This window comes from Elephas maximus, chromosome 4 (genome assembly GCF_024166365.1).
Source record: "Elephas maximus indicus isolate mEleMax1 chromosome 4, mEleMax1 primary haplotype, whole genome shotgun sequence".
Classification (NCBI taxonomy): Eukaryota; Metazoa; Chordata; class Mammalia; order Proboscidea; family Elephantidae; genus Elephas; species Elephas maximus.
Genome location: NC_064822.1, coordinates 46,018,236 through 46,034,895, shown reverse-complemented (window position 1 = coordinate 46,034,895; position 16,660 = coordinate 46,018,236). Strand labels below are relative to the sequence as shown.

The window sequence follows — 16,660 nt, the reverse complement described above, 5'->3', positions numbered from 1 at the left end:
GAAAACAGAAAAATAGAATCAACAAGACTAGAAGATGGGTCTTTGAAAGGATCAAAAAAATTGACAAGCCACTTGCCAAACTGACAAAATGAAGAAAAAATGAAAAGATGCAAAAAACCAAAATGAGAAATGAGATGGGTGACATTACAATAGGACCAACTTAGATAAAAAGAATCATAACAGAATATTATAAAAAATTATACTTCAACAAATTTGAAAACCTACAATGGGCATATTTCTAGAAATTGAAGACATTAAAAAAAAAAAAAAGTCCTGGCCCAGACGGCTTCATTGGAGAATTCTACCAAGCATTCAGAGAAGAGATGACACCAATTCTACTTAAACTACTCCAGAATATAGAAAATTAATACTCCTAATTCATTCTGTGAAGCCAGCATAACCCTGAAACAAAAGTCAGGCAAAAACACCACTAAAAAGAAAACTACAGACCTATGTCCCTCATGAATGTACACGTAAAAATTCTTAACAAAATTCTAGCCAACAGAATTAAACAGCATATCAAAAGAATACATCACGAACAAGTGGGATTCATACAAGGGATGCAAGGATGGTTCAACAAGAAAATCAATCAATGTAATTCATCACATAAATAAAACAAAGGAAAAGAATCACATGATCATCTCAATCAATGCAGAAAAGGCATTTGATAAAATCCAATACCCTTTCCTGATAAAAACTCTCAGCAAAATAGAAGGAACAGTCCTTAACATAATTAAAGGCATATATACAAAACCAGCAGCCAACATCATTCTCAATGGAGAACGACTGAGAGCATTCCCCTTGAGAAAGGGAATGAGACAAGGATACCCTTTATCACCACTCTTATTCAATATTGTACTCAAGTTCTAGCTAGAGCAATAAGGCAAGAAAGGGAAATAAAGGGAATCCAAATTAGAAAGGAAGAAGTAAAACTGTCCTTATTCACAGATGACATGATCCTATACAAAGAAAATCCCAGAGACTCCACAAGAAAGTTACTGAAACTAATAGACAGATTCAGCAAAACGGCAGGGTAGAAGATTAACGCACAAAAATCTGTTGGGTTCCTCTACACTAACAAGAAGGACTCTGAAAAGGAAATCAATAAATCAATACTATTTACAATAGCCCCCAAAAGGATAAAATACCTAGGAGTAAACCTAACCGTAAAACATATATATATATGTTTTATATGTACATAAAAAACATATACAAGGAAAACTATAAAATGCTACTGTAAGAAACTAAAAGAAATCTACATAAATGGAAAAACGTCCCATGCTCATGGACTGGAAGACTTGATTCTGTGAAAATGTCAATAGTACCGAAAGCAATCTATAATGAAATCCCAACTCAAATCCCAACAATATTCTTTAATGAAATGGAAAAATTAATCTTCCAACCTTATATGGAAAGGAAGGAGGCCCTGAATAGTTAAAGCAATACTGAAGAAGAACAAAGTAGGTGGCATCACACTTTCCTATCTCAAAACTTGCTATGCAGCCATGGTAATCAAAAGAGCCTGGTACTGGTTCAGTTACATAGACCAATGGAATAGAACTGAGAACCAGAAGTAAATCCATCTATCTACAGGCAGCTGATCTTAGACAAATGGTCAAAGTCCACTCAATCAGGAAGGAACAGTTTCTTTAACAATTGGTGCTGGCAAAACTGGATATCCTATATGCAGAAAATGAATCAGGACCCCCACCTCACACCATACACAGAAACTAACTCAAAATGGATCAAAGATTTAAATGTTAATGCTAAAAACTATGAAGTCCCTGGACAATAACATAGGGTCAAAACTATGGGACCTAATTTTTAGCATAGTCTATCAAACAAAACTAAAATGCACAAATGACAGAATATAAGTTCAATAGCTGGGAGCTCCTAAAAATTAAATACTTACGTTCATCAAAAGACTTTACCAAGAGAGTAAAAAGACAACCTATAGACTGGAAAAAAATCTTCTTTGGCAATGACATATCTGGTAAGGGTCTAAAAAACTCTAAAATATATAGGAAACTTCAACAAGTCAATAACAAAAAGATAATCCAATCAAAAAACAGGCAAAGGACAGTAACAGATACCTCACCAAAGAGGACATTCAGGCAGCCAACAAATACATGAAAAGATGAGCACGATCACTTGCCATTAGAAAGATGCAAATCAAAACTGCCATACAATACCATCTCACCCCTGCAAAAATGGCAATGATCAAAAACATAGAAAACAATAAATGCTGGCGAGATTGTGGGGAGACTGGAACTCTTATACATTGCTGGTAGGATTGCAAAATGGTGTAATCACTAAGGAAAACAGTATGGCACTTCCTCAAAAAGCTAGAAATAGAAATACCTTTTGATCCAGCCATCTCACTCCTAGGTTTATGTCCTGGAGATGTAAGAGCAGTGACACAAACAGACATATGCACACCTATGTTCACTGAAGAATAATCACAAAAGCAAAAAGATGGAAACTTAAATGCCCATTGACAGATGAATGGATAAACGAATTGTGGCATGTTCACGCAATGCAATACCATGCAAGTATAAAGAATAACGAGGAGTCCACGAAACATCTTACAACATGGATGTGCCTGAAGGGTATAACGCTGAGTGAAATAAGTCAATCACAAAAAAGGCAAATATTATATGGTTCCACTATTACAAAAAGTCAAGAACAGATATGCATACGGAAAGCTAAGTTCTTCGATGGTTACCAGGAATGGGAGAGAGAGGAAGGGGGAATCACTTTCTAAATAGTAAACTTTTGTTACTTTTGCTGATGGGAAAAGTAATCTCAAATATGCGCGAAGTCAGCACAACTTGACCAAGGTAAATAAAGACAGTAAGAAGTACGCAAGAAAAAGGGCAATTTTGGTAAATTTTTGCAACAGTAAAAACCAAAAAATATGTGTGTGGTTACACAGGTAGATATGGATGTATTTATGTGTATAGGAGAGCATATGCAAGTAAAAACACGTGCATGGCAGATCTATCTTTAGGCATACGTATACACACATCTGTGTGTGCTGTATATATATCCACACGAATAACAAACCACACAGGGGGCACAGTTACAGAGGCTTCCTAAACATATCCAAATAACTCACAGGATTGGTTTACTGGGTTAAAAGTCTTGGGACTCGAGTCTCAGGGGACAACTTAGTCAACTAGCATAACATAGTTCACAAAGATAATGTTCTACATCCGAGTTTCATGAGTAGTGCCTGGGGTCTTAACAGCTTGCGAGAGGTCATCTAAGATACAACTACTGGTCTCTACTCATGTGGAGCAAAAGACAATGAAGGAAACTAAAGGCTCAAAGAAGAAACTAGTCCATGGAACTAATAAGCCACATGAACCACAACCTCTTCAAACCTGAGACCAGAACTAGATGGTGTCCGGTTACCACTACCAGCCATTCTGACCAGGGATACAAAAGGGTCCCGGGTAGAATGAGAGAAAAATGTAGAATAAAACTCAAATTCCTAACAAAGGCCAGACTTACTAGACTGATAGAGACTAGAGGAACTCCCAAGACTACTGCCCTAAGATACCCTTTGACTTGGAATTGAAACTGTTTCTGCAGGTTAACTTTCAGTCAAATAATAGCTTAACAAAATTGACAATATTATCCATGGGTAATGTGTGCTCTTAAATAATTGACTATACGAGACCAAACAGTCAACCTTTACCCAAAAGCAAAGAAGAGACAGCAAGGAGAGGAAGGGAGGCTAGATCCATGGAAACAGAAGAAACAGAATGGAAATAATAAGAACACTGACACATTGTAAAAATTGTGAGCAATGGCACAGAACAATTTGTATAAGAATTGTTGATGGGGAACCTAACATGCAGTGTAAACTTTCATCTAAAACACAATAATTATTAAACAAACACACAAAAACCTTTGAGACCCTGGGTCTAGTTTCTTTAACTTTTCACACCAAATTTAAGAAAATAAATAAAAACTGCACCAAAGTGCTTGTTAAATTAAGCCAAACTGCCATGAAGAAAAGACTTAACAATGGCAAAATATCTAAACCATGCATATGCAATTAGAGTAAAACAGTCTTCATAGCATAAAAATCCTTACCAAATGTTTCATAAATATATTTTGACCCACTTTACCAATATTTTTTTCATCTGTTAATTATTGAAAGATAAATCTGAAAAGGTAAAACTGTATGACGGCATAATAACTTCAAATTAAAATTTCCTACTTAAAAAAATAGAGAACAACACTTTATAATGGAGAAGGCTAGAAACACTATCTTATTGCTATTAATGATGGCATAGTAAATAACATAAAGGAAAATGGATGCAGTTCTAAATATGGTATTACCAGAAATTAGTAAAGCATGTAACATAGAATTGTGATATACTATAAAGTAATGTAAACGAACACTGGGCAATATCTACTCAATTAGAAGAGAACAGCCGCGGAAGCATCAGAGATGCAGCACTTTTGCCACAAGAAAAAAAAAATGCACATAAAAGACACAAAAACAAAATATACTTATTACTTTCAGCATGTTAAAAACAATGACATCCAAAAAAGTATACAGATAAAAAATGTCATAGATGACCATAAGAAAATAGTGTGCGTGTGTGTGTATATATATATATGTATAAATCTACAGAATTTACCACTGTTGAGATATATATATATATTTTGAAGCTGCTCAGATGCTGCGATCATAAACTAAATTGTACAGCTTGGTTTATTATAAATCACAGAATCATGGTTTTAAAAATTAGAATAATATCCTCAGCTACAATTTTATATACACTTATTTCTACATTTCCACATGATCTAAATCAAGAGCCCAGTGATGTTAATTACCAGGATTTTGTCTGAGCCTCAGTGTAGTGCTTAGCTGCTAATACACTGCATTCGTTTTGCCATTTAATCACATCATTACCAAGTTGATTAAAATTACATTAGACTCATTATATACATAAAAAATATCGTCACATTCACTAGCTAAACAAATGTTACTTTCATTTTAAAAGACAAACTTTTGTACCTTGAACGTTTAATGCCCCAACTTGCAACAAGAGCCATCACTGTTAGGTTTTCTACTCTCTATTATGAGCAACATGTTGAAAGTAAGCTCTCCAATTAAATACAAAACCACACTTTCTTGGAGTGCCCCAAATTTTGTCAAAGTCTGGGTAACTGTAGTGTAATAGAATATTTTTAAAGATATTTAAATTTTTATACCATGAACCTGCATTTTTTTTTTTAAAACAAAACAAAACAGGGTTTTCAGAAAGTGTGAAAGTCACACTATTTTTTCTTAAAAACCAAAATCTTAGATTCCTATTAATAATTAGGTGGGATCATTTTTTACAATTTTACACAATAACTTAATGGCCCTATAGTGCAGCAATAACCATTGGCTACATTTTCAAAGAAAGAGTGCCAGAAAAAGTTGGTGTAAATGACCACCCTGGGGCCCTCCCTCTGTGGTGAGGACCTGCGTGAATTTAAGGGGCAGAAGTAAGAAGTAACCATACTGTTAATCCTCCTTATAAATGAATTTCCAAGGAATTTCTTCTGCTGCCCCATGCGAGGACTTGCTGATCAGTAGCTTGCAGCTTCTCCTGCTGGCACTCCTGGAGAGCTGTATTGCAGCATCTCCCCTGCATCTGGCAAGGACTATTTTGCTCTCAGCTCTTCAGGAGGCAGGAGGCAGGCCAGAACAAAGGGCTGAAGAGCACCAAGGCTGATCTCGGTGCAAATGGACACAATGAGAGCTGTACCTTTGCCCATACACTCACTTCAACTGCCCTGATTTTTAAGCACCATTAAGTGGTTAGCCTTTTCCGCCAATGTCTTTAATTTTCATATTCAAAGAAAATGGCAGCAATTGAAGGAGAATGATGACTGTCCTGTGAGATGTTGAATTAATAAAGCCAGGGAAATCTCTTTAGTCAGTTTTAGGGCCTGGGTTAAAAATACGAGTGGGAAAAATAACTTGACTAAAAGACAAGCTTAGGAAGGTAAGAAATCAAATTATTCTGTGGATCTAGATTAAAAGTAGTTGTTTTAACACTTCCTTAATTACCTATTAAAGGACACATATTTTATGCTACATGTAGCCTTAGAAAAATCTATTCCACACAGTTTTTCTGTGCTTTGTAACATTCTCAAAATAGAATGGGCTGAAAAAGTAAAAATGGTCAGGTTTTGGAGAAAGATAGAAATGAAACTGAGTAATGAATTATTAAGCGTGCATCCCTAAGCGCTATTGCTATGTCTCCATGTTAAATTCTTTTTAACACGTTCAGTGATGATGCAATTTATAATGTTCACCCAAAGCAGCATCTACACGGGATGAAAATATTTCCATATATTCTTATTACTAACATACATGATAATTGTGTGAGTTGTTTACAATTGTATAAAATACTGCTTTGGCAATTATAAACATAGCAATGTAGGTTTCATATGGTTTCTGTTCTAGTGTCTTTAGCAAGTATAGATAAAATTCTCACAGCAATACCGATTCTTGAATAGATGGTCTATCCCAATTTCTGTAGTGATATGCTGGAGGCGAGGGCCCTGAATATTGAAACCGAGATGAACTGGCATCCTCTAAAGCTGGCGAAGTTCTATACCGCACAGGACTATCCACTGAAACGGCTGGGAGGTTATGGTCCTGAAAGGTTACGTGTTGAAAGGCTGAATATTTTGGTAAATTGCTTAAATGGCTGCAATGAGCATCTCGATGCCGTGACTGTTCCTGTGTCTCAGGTCTGTATGAGCAACTAGCTTCTGGCCGTTTTCTGTTATCTGGCAGATAATCCACGGGAGGAATGACAAATTTTCCACCGTTTGGTGACTGTGAATATCCCCCAGCACCAATATCAACAGGAAGAACTTCTATCCGACTCGATGGGAGTACAAGGGGAACTGGGCGGCGACTGTAGGATCTCTCTGGAGAGGTATCTAAAGAGACAGTAGAGCCATAAGGTATCCTGGAAGGATTAACTTGAGTGCCACGGCTAAGCTGTGGTGACACGGTGCTGCTGTTGGCAGTAGGGACGTGTTTTGGAGAATTTCTGTGGTAAACAGGGGGATTACTATAGGATGGTGGATGTATTGTCCCATGATCTTCTCCATCTAACTGAGGTGGATATCTTCCATAACTTGGAGGCTGTACTTTAAAAGTGAAATGGTTTGCTACTTTTGGTGGAATAGAACTTGGCTCAGAATACTTTCTTGGACTGTTAGAATAAACAAGATTCCTTGGACTTTGAGAATAAGCCCTTTCTAGTGCCTCTTCAACAGAAGCTCCATTTTCATTTTCAGCTCCAGTTACATTGTCATACTGTGAGGCATTGGAGCCGCGTTTCCCTTCATCAGCATCCAAAACCTTAATCTTTTGCCTTACATTTGATATTCGAGTATCAGTAGAACTTGGGATGGTGGCTGTATGTGTGGGGTTTGTTGATCTACTTTTGCCTTCAATGGCATATTTGGCAGTTTTTTCAACAGCTGAAGTATCCGAAGGTTTATTCCATTTGCGCACAAATTCCTTTTTGATATTTGAAGTAGCATTGCTATTTTGATTAGCAGTTGCATTAATATATTGCTTGGAATTGCCTTGGGGAACTGATGGAAGTTTTCCTTCAAAATTTACCTCACTCTTAAGCTTTTTACTGTCCTCATTCACAGATTTCTGCTTTGGCTGCTTTACTCTTTCTGGTGTGCCAACTCTACCTTGATGGCGAGGGGAATGCTCATATTTTTTGTGAGGAGATGTGCCACTTTCTCTTCTGCTGCCTGTATGGGGACTTGACTTGCCAACACTTCTTTGTCCATTGCTCAGGTGATTAACGCCAGCAGGCTGAGTTTCAGGTGGAAGTTGCCCCAAAGGTTTCTTGGGATATTCATCCTCTTTACCTAAAGGAAAAGAAAAATGCATAAGTAAAATAAATACATAAGCAAATCATATCCAGTATAATACACTATTAGTAACTACACACTTTTTGTAGTGCACTAAGGCACATTCTTACACACCCATATACACCACAGAATTTTAGTGGCTAAAAAGAAGTATTTTTGGAAACTGATAGTATAACATACCAAAATTCAAAATGTTATTTGTTTGTGATTAGGCAATGTGTAGGTGGGAATATCTTGTAGCCTTATGACTAAGGCTCTTATAGTTGTGTAAATATGATTATTATATCTTCTTAAAATACATTATTGTTACGTGCTTTTTCAAGAATGCAAAGCTGATGTTCTCATTTCTATCCCTAAAATAACCTTGCAGGTCAGTAGTTCAACATCTTACTATTACATTACTTTCACTTTAATTCTACCTCAACTAAAACGGTTTGAAATCTCAGTAAAAATTTTCCTATCAGCTTCAAGCAGGTCTGCCAAATTTAAAAGTCAAACTGATGACCAACGGTGGTCTCAAAGCTGTACCCAAGAAGCTGATTATTGTTATCTTAAGTGCTTTCCACAGTACAATTACATGATAAAAAGGAATAATGCTTTCTATTTGAAAGTTAACATTCTAAAAGCATCCTACTTTAAATGAAAAAGACGGGGGTGGGGGGGGGGGACAAGAAAGAAAAAGAAAATCAGATTATACTGGATACTTTCAGTTTTATATTTTAAATAATTATCAGAAAATTCATGAGGAATTAAAGGAAAATTTAATAAATTGGCCATAAGTAGTGTTTAAAAATTATCTATTACAATACGCTTATCCAATAAATATCTTGAAAAAAAAGACTTCATTTGAAAATAGTATCACAGTTTAAGATATATGTCTTTCATCCGTTACTTATAAAACAACACATTATCACTTAAAAAAAGTTTTTTCTATCTTCAAACGCCTGCCCATTCACCCATCCATCCACCCAACAAACATATACTGAGTAAGCTCTACGTAAGACGCCCTGGTGGCGCGGTGGTTACGTGCGTGCCTGATAACTGAAAGGTCAGCAGTTTGAACCTACCAGCCGCTCTCTGAAAGATGTGGTGAAAGAAAGATGTGGCAGTCCGCTTCCATAAAGAATACAGTCTTGGTAACCTATGGGGGCAGTTCTACTCTGTCCTATAGGATCGGTGTGAGTCAGACTCGATGGTAGTGGGTTTGATTTTGGAAGCTCTGCATCGAGCACTGAGCTAGGCAATGACACATGAGTAGTGCGTAAATGGACATCGTCTTTGCTCTAATGTAGCTCACAGTCTTAGTGATGGCGATTTTGTTTATCCATATATCATAATTTTCTTTAAGATATTTGAAAAAGAAGCATTCTTTTTCTTTGGAGTGGGGAGAATACGGAGGAAACAACATCCTTTAAATAGTCAAGCTACCAGATCCAGAATCATTGAGCTAAAAGAATATTTGTGCTATTCTAATTTGAGACCACAGCTCGTTATCAGTTTGACTTTTAAATTTGGCAGACCTGCTTGAAGCTGATAGGAAAATTTTTACTGAGATTTCCTTTTTCAAACCAAATTTAATATGAAACCTCAATATACAAAGACGATACAAACAAAGTTGCATTAGTTACAGTGGTGGAGCTCAGGGCCCCTCCCAGTTCCAGAGAGACATCGATTCAGGTCTGCCTGCATTTGATAGCTGGGAAAGCAGAGGCTTGGAGATGTCAAGCGATCTGGCAGTGGCAGACACTGAATGAGAACCAGGACCCAATATTGTCACTTCCAGTTTACTGCTTTCTGCCACTATGCTGTTTACATAAAACCCCAGAGAAACTTTTGATGATGTTTACAGAATTTAACTTTACTTTGACAATATTTAACCAAGCTTATTATTTTATACACTAGAAAGCATCAGAATTGGCATGTATTTGTAAACTAACCCAGTGCCGTCGAGTCGATTCCGACTCATAGCGACCCTATAGGTCAGAGTAGAACTGCCCCCATAGAGTTTCCAAGAAGCACCTGGTAGATTCGAACTGCTGACCTTTTGGTTAGCAGCCGTAGCACTTAATCACTACGCCACCAGGGTTTCCTCTGTATTTGTAAACTACATTGTTTATTTCATTAATTCAACAAATACATATTAAGCAACTACTACGTACAGGCATCATTCTACGTGCTGACAATAGAACGATAAAACAAGCAGGTGAAGTCCCTGCCTTTGTGGAGCTTGTATTCTAGCTGTGGAGAGTACTATGAAGTAAATCAAAAGAGGATAAGGCAATTAAAATGACGGGAGTTGGGCAGAGCAGGGGAAGAGTTCTAGCAGGAATAAAGGCCTCTGTGCCTAGAGAGAATGGCCAGAGATTAGGGGGGAGATACGGAGTCAGATCACACAGGGCCTTGGAGACCACAGAAAGGACTCTGGATTTTGTTCTGAGTTTAATTGTAAAATTACTGGAGGCTTTTCAGCAGGAGACTAACATGATCTGATGTATATATTAAAGCCTGCTTTAAATGATGGCCTTGACTTAAATTGTGTGATAATAATGATAATAATAACAATGGCTAATACTCATTAGGGGCCCTGGTAGCACAGCGGTTAAGAGCTTGGCTGCTAACCGAAAGGTCAGAAGTTTGAATCCACTAGCAGCTCCTTGGAAACCTTATGGGGCAGATCTACTCTGTCCTATAGCACTCATTAAGCACTTAACATGTGTCAGTCATAGCTAAAAAAGCTGTCACATAATGCTAACTACAGGCATATTATGTAGGTCATTGCTACTACCCTCATTTTATAGATGAGGAAACTGAGGCACAGATATTAACTTGCCCAAGTCCTCACAGCTAGTAAGTGGCAGACCCAGGATTCAAACCAGAGTTGATTCCAGGGCCTTTGTTCTGTACTCTTACACTGTGTGGTAAAAGTGGTGAGAAGAAGTTGATTTTTGGATATATTTTTAAGGTAGAGTTCACATACTTGCTGAATGGATCAGATGTTAAATGTGAGAGAATGAGCAGAGTAAAGGGTGTTCCTGGTTTAAAGACAGCAACAGACAATACTACTCAGCAATAGCAACAATTATTATTTATTAACAATATAAATTGTTCTTATATCTTTTATTTAAAGGTATCTTATCATCTTAAATGATAATACAAACTCTAAAATGCTTATCTTTGAGAAAAATTTTCTTTGCTTTATGAATGTTTTATTTGAAATGACTCAAGGCATCCCAGTTTAGCTTCTGACTAGTCAACATATGAAATACATGAAATTGAGGTAAGAAAGTTGAATGAAATGTAGCCCAAGTCAAGAATATTCACAAGTAGTTATTCAGTCTTTCTGGCTAAAAAACAAATAAAAATTAAAATCTAAAAAATTAAAATAAAAATTAAAATCCCAAACAGGTTTTATCAGCTGTACAAATAGTTAACCAGGCCATCATGAGTCAGAATAGGCTTAATGGCAACTAATAACAATGAAGATATGAATTCCTTCTCCTTGCAGGCAAATAACCCCAACAAACACAAATTATCAAAAGATATAAAGATCTATGTAACAGAAAAACTCAGTTTATAAACTTTTGTCCCCATTCTCTGACAATTTTCTAAGGGCAGAACTGAGTAATTTGAATGGTTGGTTCAATGGCTAGTTGATACTCCAGTCAGAAAATAGTATCAGCCAACCATCAACCCTTTCAGGTTGACTGGTAGGAACCTGATGAAAAACAGAACCATTAAAAAAGAAAAGGAAAAGTGTGGTACCCAGAGAGTGGGTAATTCATGCTTACAAGATGTGCTATTACAAGGACAAAATTGGATTAGTTGTAGAGATTCTCACGCTGAGCCTTTTAAAGCTGCCCCACTTTTCCACCGCTCGATAGCTTTTGGCAGCCTGCATAGAGCTACCAACTTTTTGGTTCATACGAAATAACTGAAAATGTTTTAAAAATTCTTTGTAGTAGTATTGGGAAAAAAAAAAAAAAAAGGAACAGATTTCAAAATGAAATTGCAGTTGTACCTTGTGTGTGACTCTATGGAACATCGATTTATCGGGGAAAGTTTCAAATGCTTCTCTGAGCCCCAAATGAAGGTGCTCAGATCTGTTTTCAGTGTTTCAAGCTGTTATCAATTCACAATCCATGAAATCTAAATTGGGTGTTTCAAAGGTTAGCTATCCTTTGAAGGTCTATATTCTAAACCTCAAATCTGGCTTGCTTTCCTGAAAAACAAATTTTATGAACTTTCTCTTTCATCAAAAATCACATTATTTCCTTATTTAGGATGACCCTAGATGATGGTTCTAGCACATCTTCAATGTTAACTATGTAATGAAACGAACTATGTTAATTAAAACTTATCTTGTATAACCACCTCAAAAAGACAACTGAACAAAGCAAACGTGGAAGGTAGGGATATGTCGTAACAGATCCACACGGACAAATAAGAGTTCCACTACTTTGCAGATTCCCGTATGCAAATTTCTATGTCTTGTAGTCACCAACTTGCTGCTGGGGATGGTCAATTGGAGGTTGGTTTCCCAAGTGTTTTTTCCACAAACACTCAGCTATATAGCTACTTCTTGGTGATGATGGAGATGAAAGGGTATCCTTTTAAAGCGTGGTACCTAGCAATCTTCTAGGTTTGGACTAATCAAAAGAGAGCAGAATGGGTGATTACTTCCCTTTTCGTGAACACTGTAGTTGAAATGCATTAGCTGTTCTGGCAGTCCCATTGCGCTGCTGACCCCAGCCCTTTTCACAGATGTCTCCCAATGTTGCTAAGCTACATACCTCTATGGCATGGTACAAACAGCATGGTCTTCAGGGTCAAACAACTTGAGTTTGAATCCTGACTCTGGCCCTAACAAACTGTGTAAACTTGGACAAGCCTCTCTGAGTCTCAGATTTCTCATTTTAAATGAAGATAGCAATATCTACTTTGCAGATATGCTGTGAAGATGAGTTAATATATGAAAAAGCTGAACATATTTCCTGGCATATAGCAGATGCTTAGTAAATAGTAGTTATTATTATTATTCTATACTTAGATAGATTCAAAGCGCTTTATTTCTATTCAAGTTTATCTTATTTTGACTCATCATTTCAATCTGAGATGTCTTTGGAATTTAACATTAATTATCCCTCCCAATTTAACGTCTTCCACAAATCTAAATGCCATGCTATCAGTGTTTTCATCCAAGTGATTGGTAACAAGCACTGAATGTGGCAGGACCAAAAATGAAGCACCCCAATTTCTTTAAAATATAAAAAGCTCTCACAAATCAATAAGACAATAATGGATACCCCAAAAGACTCCATTAGCCTGATTCTGGAAGAACTAGATGGTATCTGGCTACCACCAATGACTGCCCTGACGGGGAGAATCCCTGATGGAGCAGGACAAAAGTGGGATGCAGGCCTCAAAGACCAGACTTAATGGTTTGGCTGAGACTGGAGGGACCTCAGAGGTCATGGACCCCAGAGTGTTAGCACGAAACTAAAACCATTCCTGAAGCCAACTCTTCAGACAAAGATTAGAGTGGTCTAATAAGACATAAGTAAACCCTGGTGGCACAGTGGTTAAGTGCTACGGCTGCTAACCAAATGGTCGGCAGTTTGAATCCACCAGGTGCTCCTTGGAAACTCTATGGGGTAGTTCTACTCTGTCCTATAGGGTTGCTATGAGTCGGAATCAACTCAATGGTAATGGGTTTGTTTTTTTGTTTCTTTGTTTGTTTGTTTTTTAATAAGACATAAAATGATACTGGTGAGGAGTGTGCTTCTAAGCTCAAGTAGACACATGAGACTATGTGGGCAGCTCCTGTCTGGAGGCGAGATGAGAAGGCAGATGGGGACAGAAGCTGACTGAATGGACACAGGAAATACAGGGTGGAGAGGAGGAATGTGCTGTCACATTGTAGGGAGAGCAACTAGGGTCACATAACAATGTGTGCATAAGTTTTTGTGTGAGAAACTGACTTGAACTGTAAACTTTCACTTAAAGCACAAAAAAAAAAAAAGGATACCCCATAGAAAATTAAACAAAGGACATTAATAGGAAACTCAGAGAAGAAGAAAAAGAGCCAGTAAATATATCGAAAGTTATTAGAGAAATGCAAATTAAAATACTTCTAAAATCGACATATCTCATTATTGTGGATTTGGAGAAACGGCTTGCATAAGCCACTTACAAGGAGTCCAAATTAGTGCAACTTTCTGTGGCACAGCCTGACGATGTGTACTGAAGTTTAAGATCCCTGGGTGGTGCAAATGGTTCGTACTGGACTACTAACCTAAAGGCTGGCATTGCAAACCCATCTCGTGGTGCTGCATAAGAAAGGCCTGGCAATCTGCTTCCATAAAGATTATAGCCAAGAAAATGCTACTCGTACTCTGTAACACACCAGGTGGCTGTGAATCGGAACTGACATGACAGCAATGGTTTTTACTTAAGTTTAGGATCCAGCAATTCCACCACTGGGAATTTATCCTAATAATTAAGGCATGTGGAAGAATTTTTGCTATAAGGATGCTCATATTGCATTGTTTTAGAACAGTTAAATGGTGGAAAACTGTATGTCAATAGGATCTGTGAAATCAAATAACAATTATGGAACAAAAATATGGTGAAATAAACTGAGTATAAAGTCATAGAAGTCTATTGCCATGTTAATATATTTAAGACATAATTAGTAAAAAAAGATAAGTTACAAACAGTATGTGCAACATAACCCTATTTATTATGAACAATATATAAGCCTAAGTCTATACATGTCTAGAAAAATGACTATACCAAAATCCCAAAGCAATTCTGACTCATAGTCGACTCTATAGGACTGAGTAGAACTGCCCCATAGGGTTGCGAGGGCTGTAAATCTTTACAGAAGAGACTGCTACATCTTTTTGCTGCAGAGCAGCTGGTGGGTTTGAACTTCTGACCTTTCTGTTAGCAGCCCAGCACTTTAACCACTGCGCCACCAGGGCTCCTTAGAAAAACGTCTATAAGGAACATGAAACTGTTAACATTAGTGGTTAACCCATGCACCAAAAAGAAGGGGGTTTAGATTAACAAAGTATGACTTTTTAAAAAAATTGTGCTTTAAGTGAAAGTTTATAGTTCAAGTCAATTTCTCACACAAAAACTTATACACACATTGTTATGTGACCCCAGTTGCTCTCCCTACAATGTGACAGCACACTCCTTCTCTTCACCCTGTATTTCCCATATCCATGCAACTAGTTCCTGTTCTCCTCTGCCTTCTCATCTCGCCTCCAGACAGGAAGTGCCCACACAGTATCATGTGTCTACTTGTGCCAAGAAGCTCACTCCTCACCAGTATCATTTTCTGTCTTATAGTCCAGTCCAATCCCTGTCTGAAGAGTTGGCTCTGGGAATGGTTCCAGTCTTGGGCTAACAGAGGGTCTGGGGGCATGACCTCTGGGGTCCCTCCAGTCTCAGACAGACCATTAAGTCTGGTCTTTTTTCGAGAATTTGAGCTCTGCATCCCACTGCTCTCCTGCTCCATCAGGGATTCTCTGCTGTGTTCCCTGTCAGAGCAGTCATTGATGGAAGCTGGGTACCATCTAATTCCTCCAGTCTCAGGCTGATGAAGTCTCTGGTTTATGTGGCCCTTTCTTTCTCTTGGGCTCATATTTTCCTTGTGTCCTCGGTGTTCTTCATTCTCCTTTGCTCCAGATGGGTTGAGACCAATTGATACATCCTAGAGGGCCGCTTGCCAGCCTTTAAGATCCCAGATGCCACTCACCAAAGTAGGACACAGAGTGTTTTCTTAATACACTTTGTTATGCCAGTTGAGCTAGATGTCCCCCAAAACCATGGTCCCCAGACCCCAGTCCCTGCTACTCTGTCCCTCGAAGTGTTTGGTTGTATTCAGGAAACTTCTTAGCTTTTGGTTTAGTCCAGTTGTGCTGACTCACCCCATATTGTGCGTTGTCCTTCCCTTCACCTAAAATAATTCTGGTCTGCTATCTACTTAGTGAATACCCCTCCACCTCCCCCACCACCCTCGTAACCATCAAAGAATGTTTTCTCCTGTGTTTAAACCTTTTCTTGAGTTCTTGTAATAGTGGTCTCACCAAGTATGGCATTCTTAATGAAGCCATAATTCGTGATCACCTTCTTTGCTCTCTAAATGCTCAAAATCCATTCCTGTAATAATCAATTTATTGATTCTTGCCTCAAATAGACATCATGTTTACGGGTCTATGATCTATATTATCTAATTTTTCTCTCTTCTGAAAAGTGTAAACAAAGATTTCTTATCTCCATCCTTGAAACACTTCTTTTGGTTCCACAATTTTTCAAAGATTACTGGCACAGAGCTCTCATCTGCAACTTCACCTAGTCAAATGGAATTTGTCCTTCCAGGGCACACTTTCTCAGATTAAGTAGCTGGTCTCTTAGTCACAAATTGGCCTGATTTGGCTTCAAGTTCCTGTTATCAATACTTATTCGAATCTTCCCATTCTAAAGCCTCTTTTTACTGAAAATATGGAAACGAAACGTTAACTGGAATAATAGTTGGAAAAAAAAAAAACTATCTCAAACCTATTGCTGTCGAGTTGATTCTGACTCATAGAGACCCTACAGGACAGAGGAGAACTGCCCCATAGGGTTTCCAAGGAGCAGCTAGTGGATTTGAACTGCTGACCTTTTGGTTAACAGCCAAACACTTAACTACTGTGCCACCTCTTGGTTCTTCTCATTCAACCAC

The 16,660-nt window shown here is 37.7% G+C and overlaps 1 protein-coding gene across 7 annotated transcripts in view; it reads right to left on the bottom strand.

The window, feature by feature from the left end:
- Positions 1-4,187: 4,187 nt before the first annotated feature.
- The window catches only part of USP6NL (USP6 N-terminal like), a 183,693-nt gene continuing 171,220 nt past the window's right edge, over positions 4,188-16,660 (bottom strand). For 2 of the 7 annotated variants that reach the window (XM_049885066.1, XM_049885065.1), the window contains one exon: positions 4,188-7,923. In XM_049885066.1, the coding sequence (XP_049741023.1) occupies positions 6,509-7,923 (1,415 nt within the window). In that variant the 3' untranslated portion in view covers positions 4,188-6,508. The remainder of the gene's footprint in view (positions 7,924-16,660) is intronic. The other 5 variants (XM_049885063.1, XM_049885062.1, XM_049885067.1 and 2 more) reach the window with 4 other exon arrangements.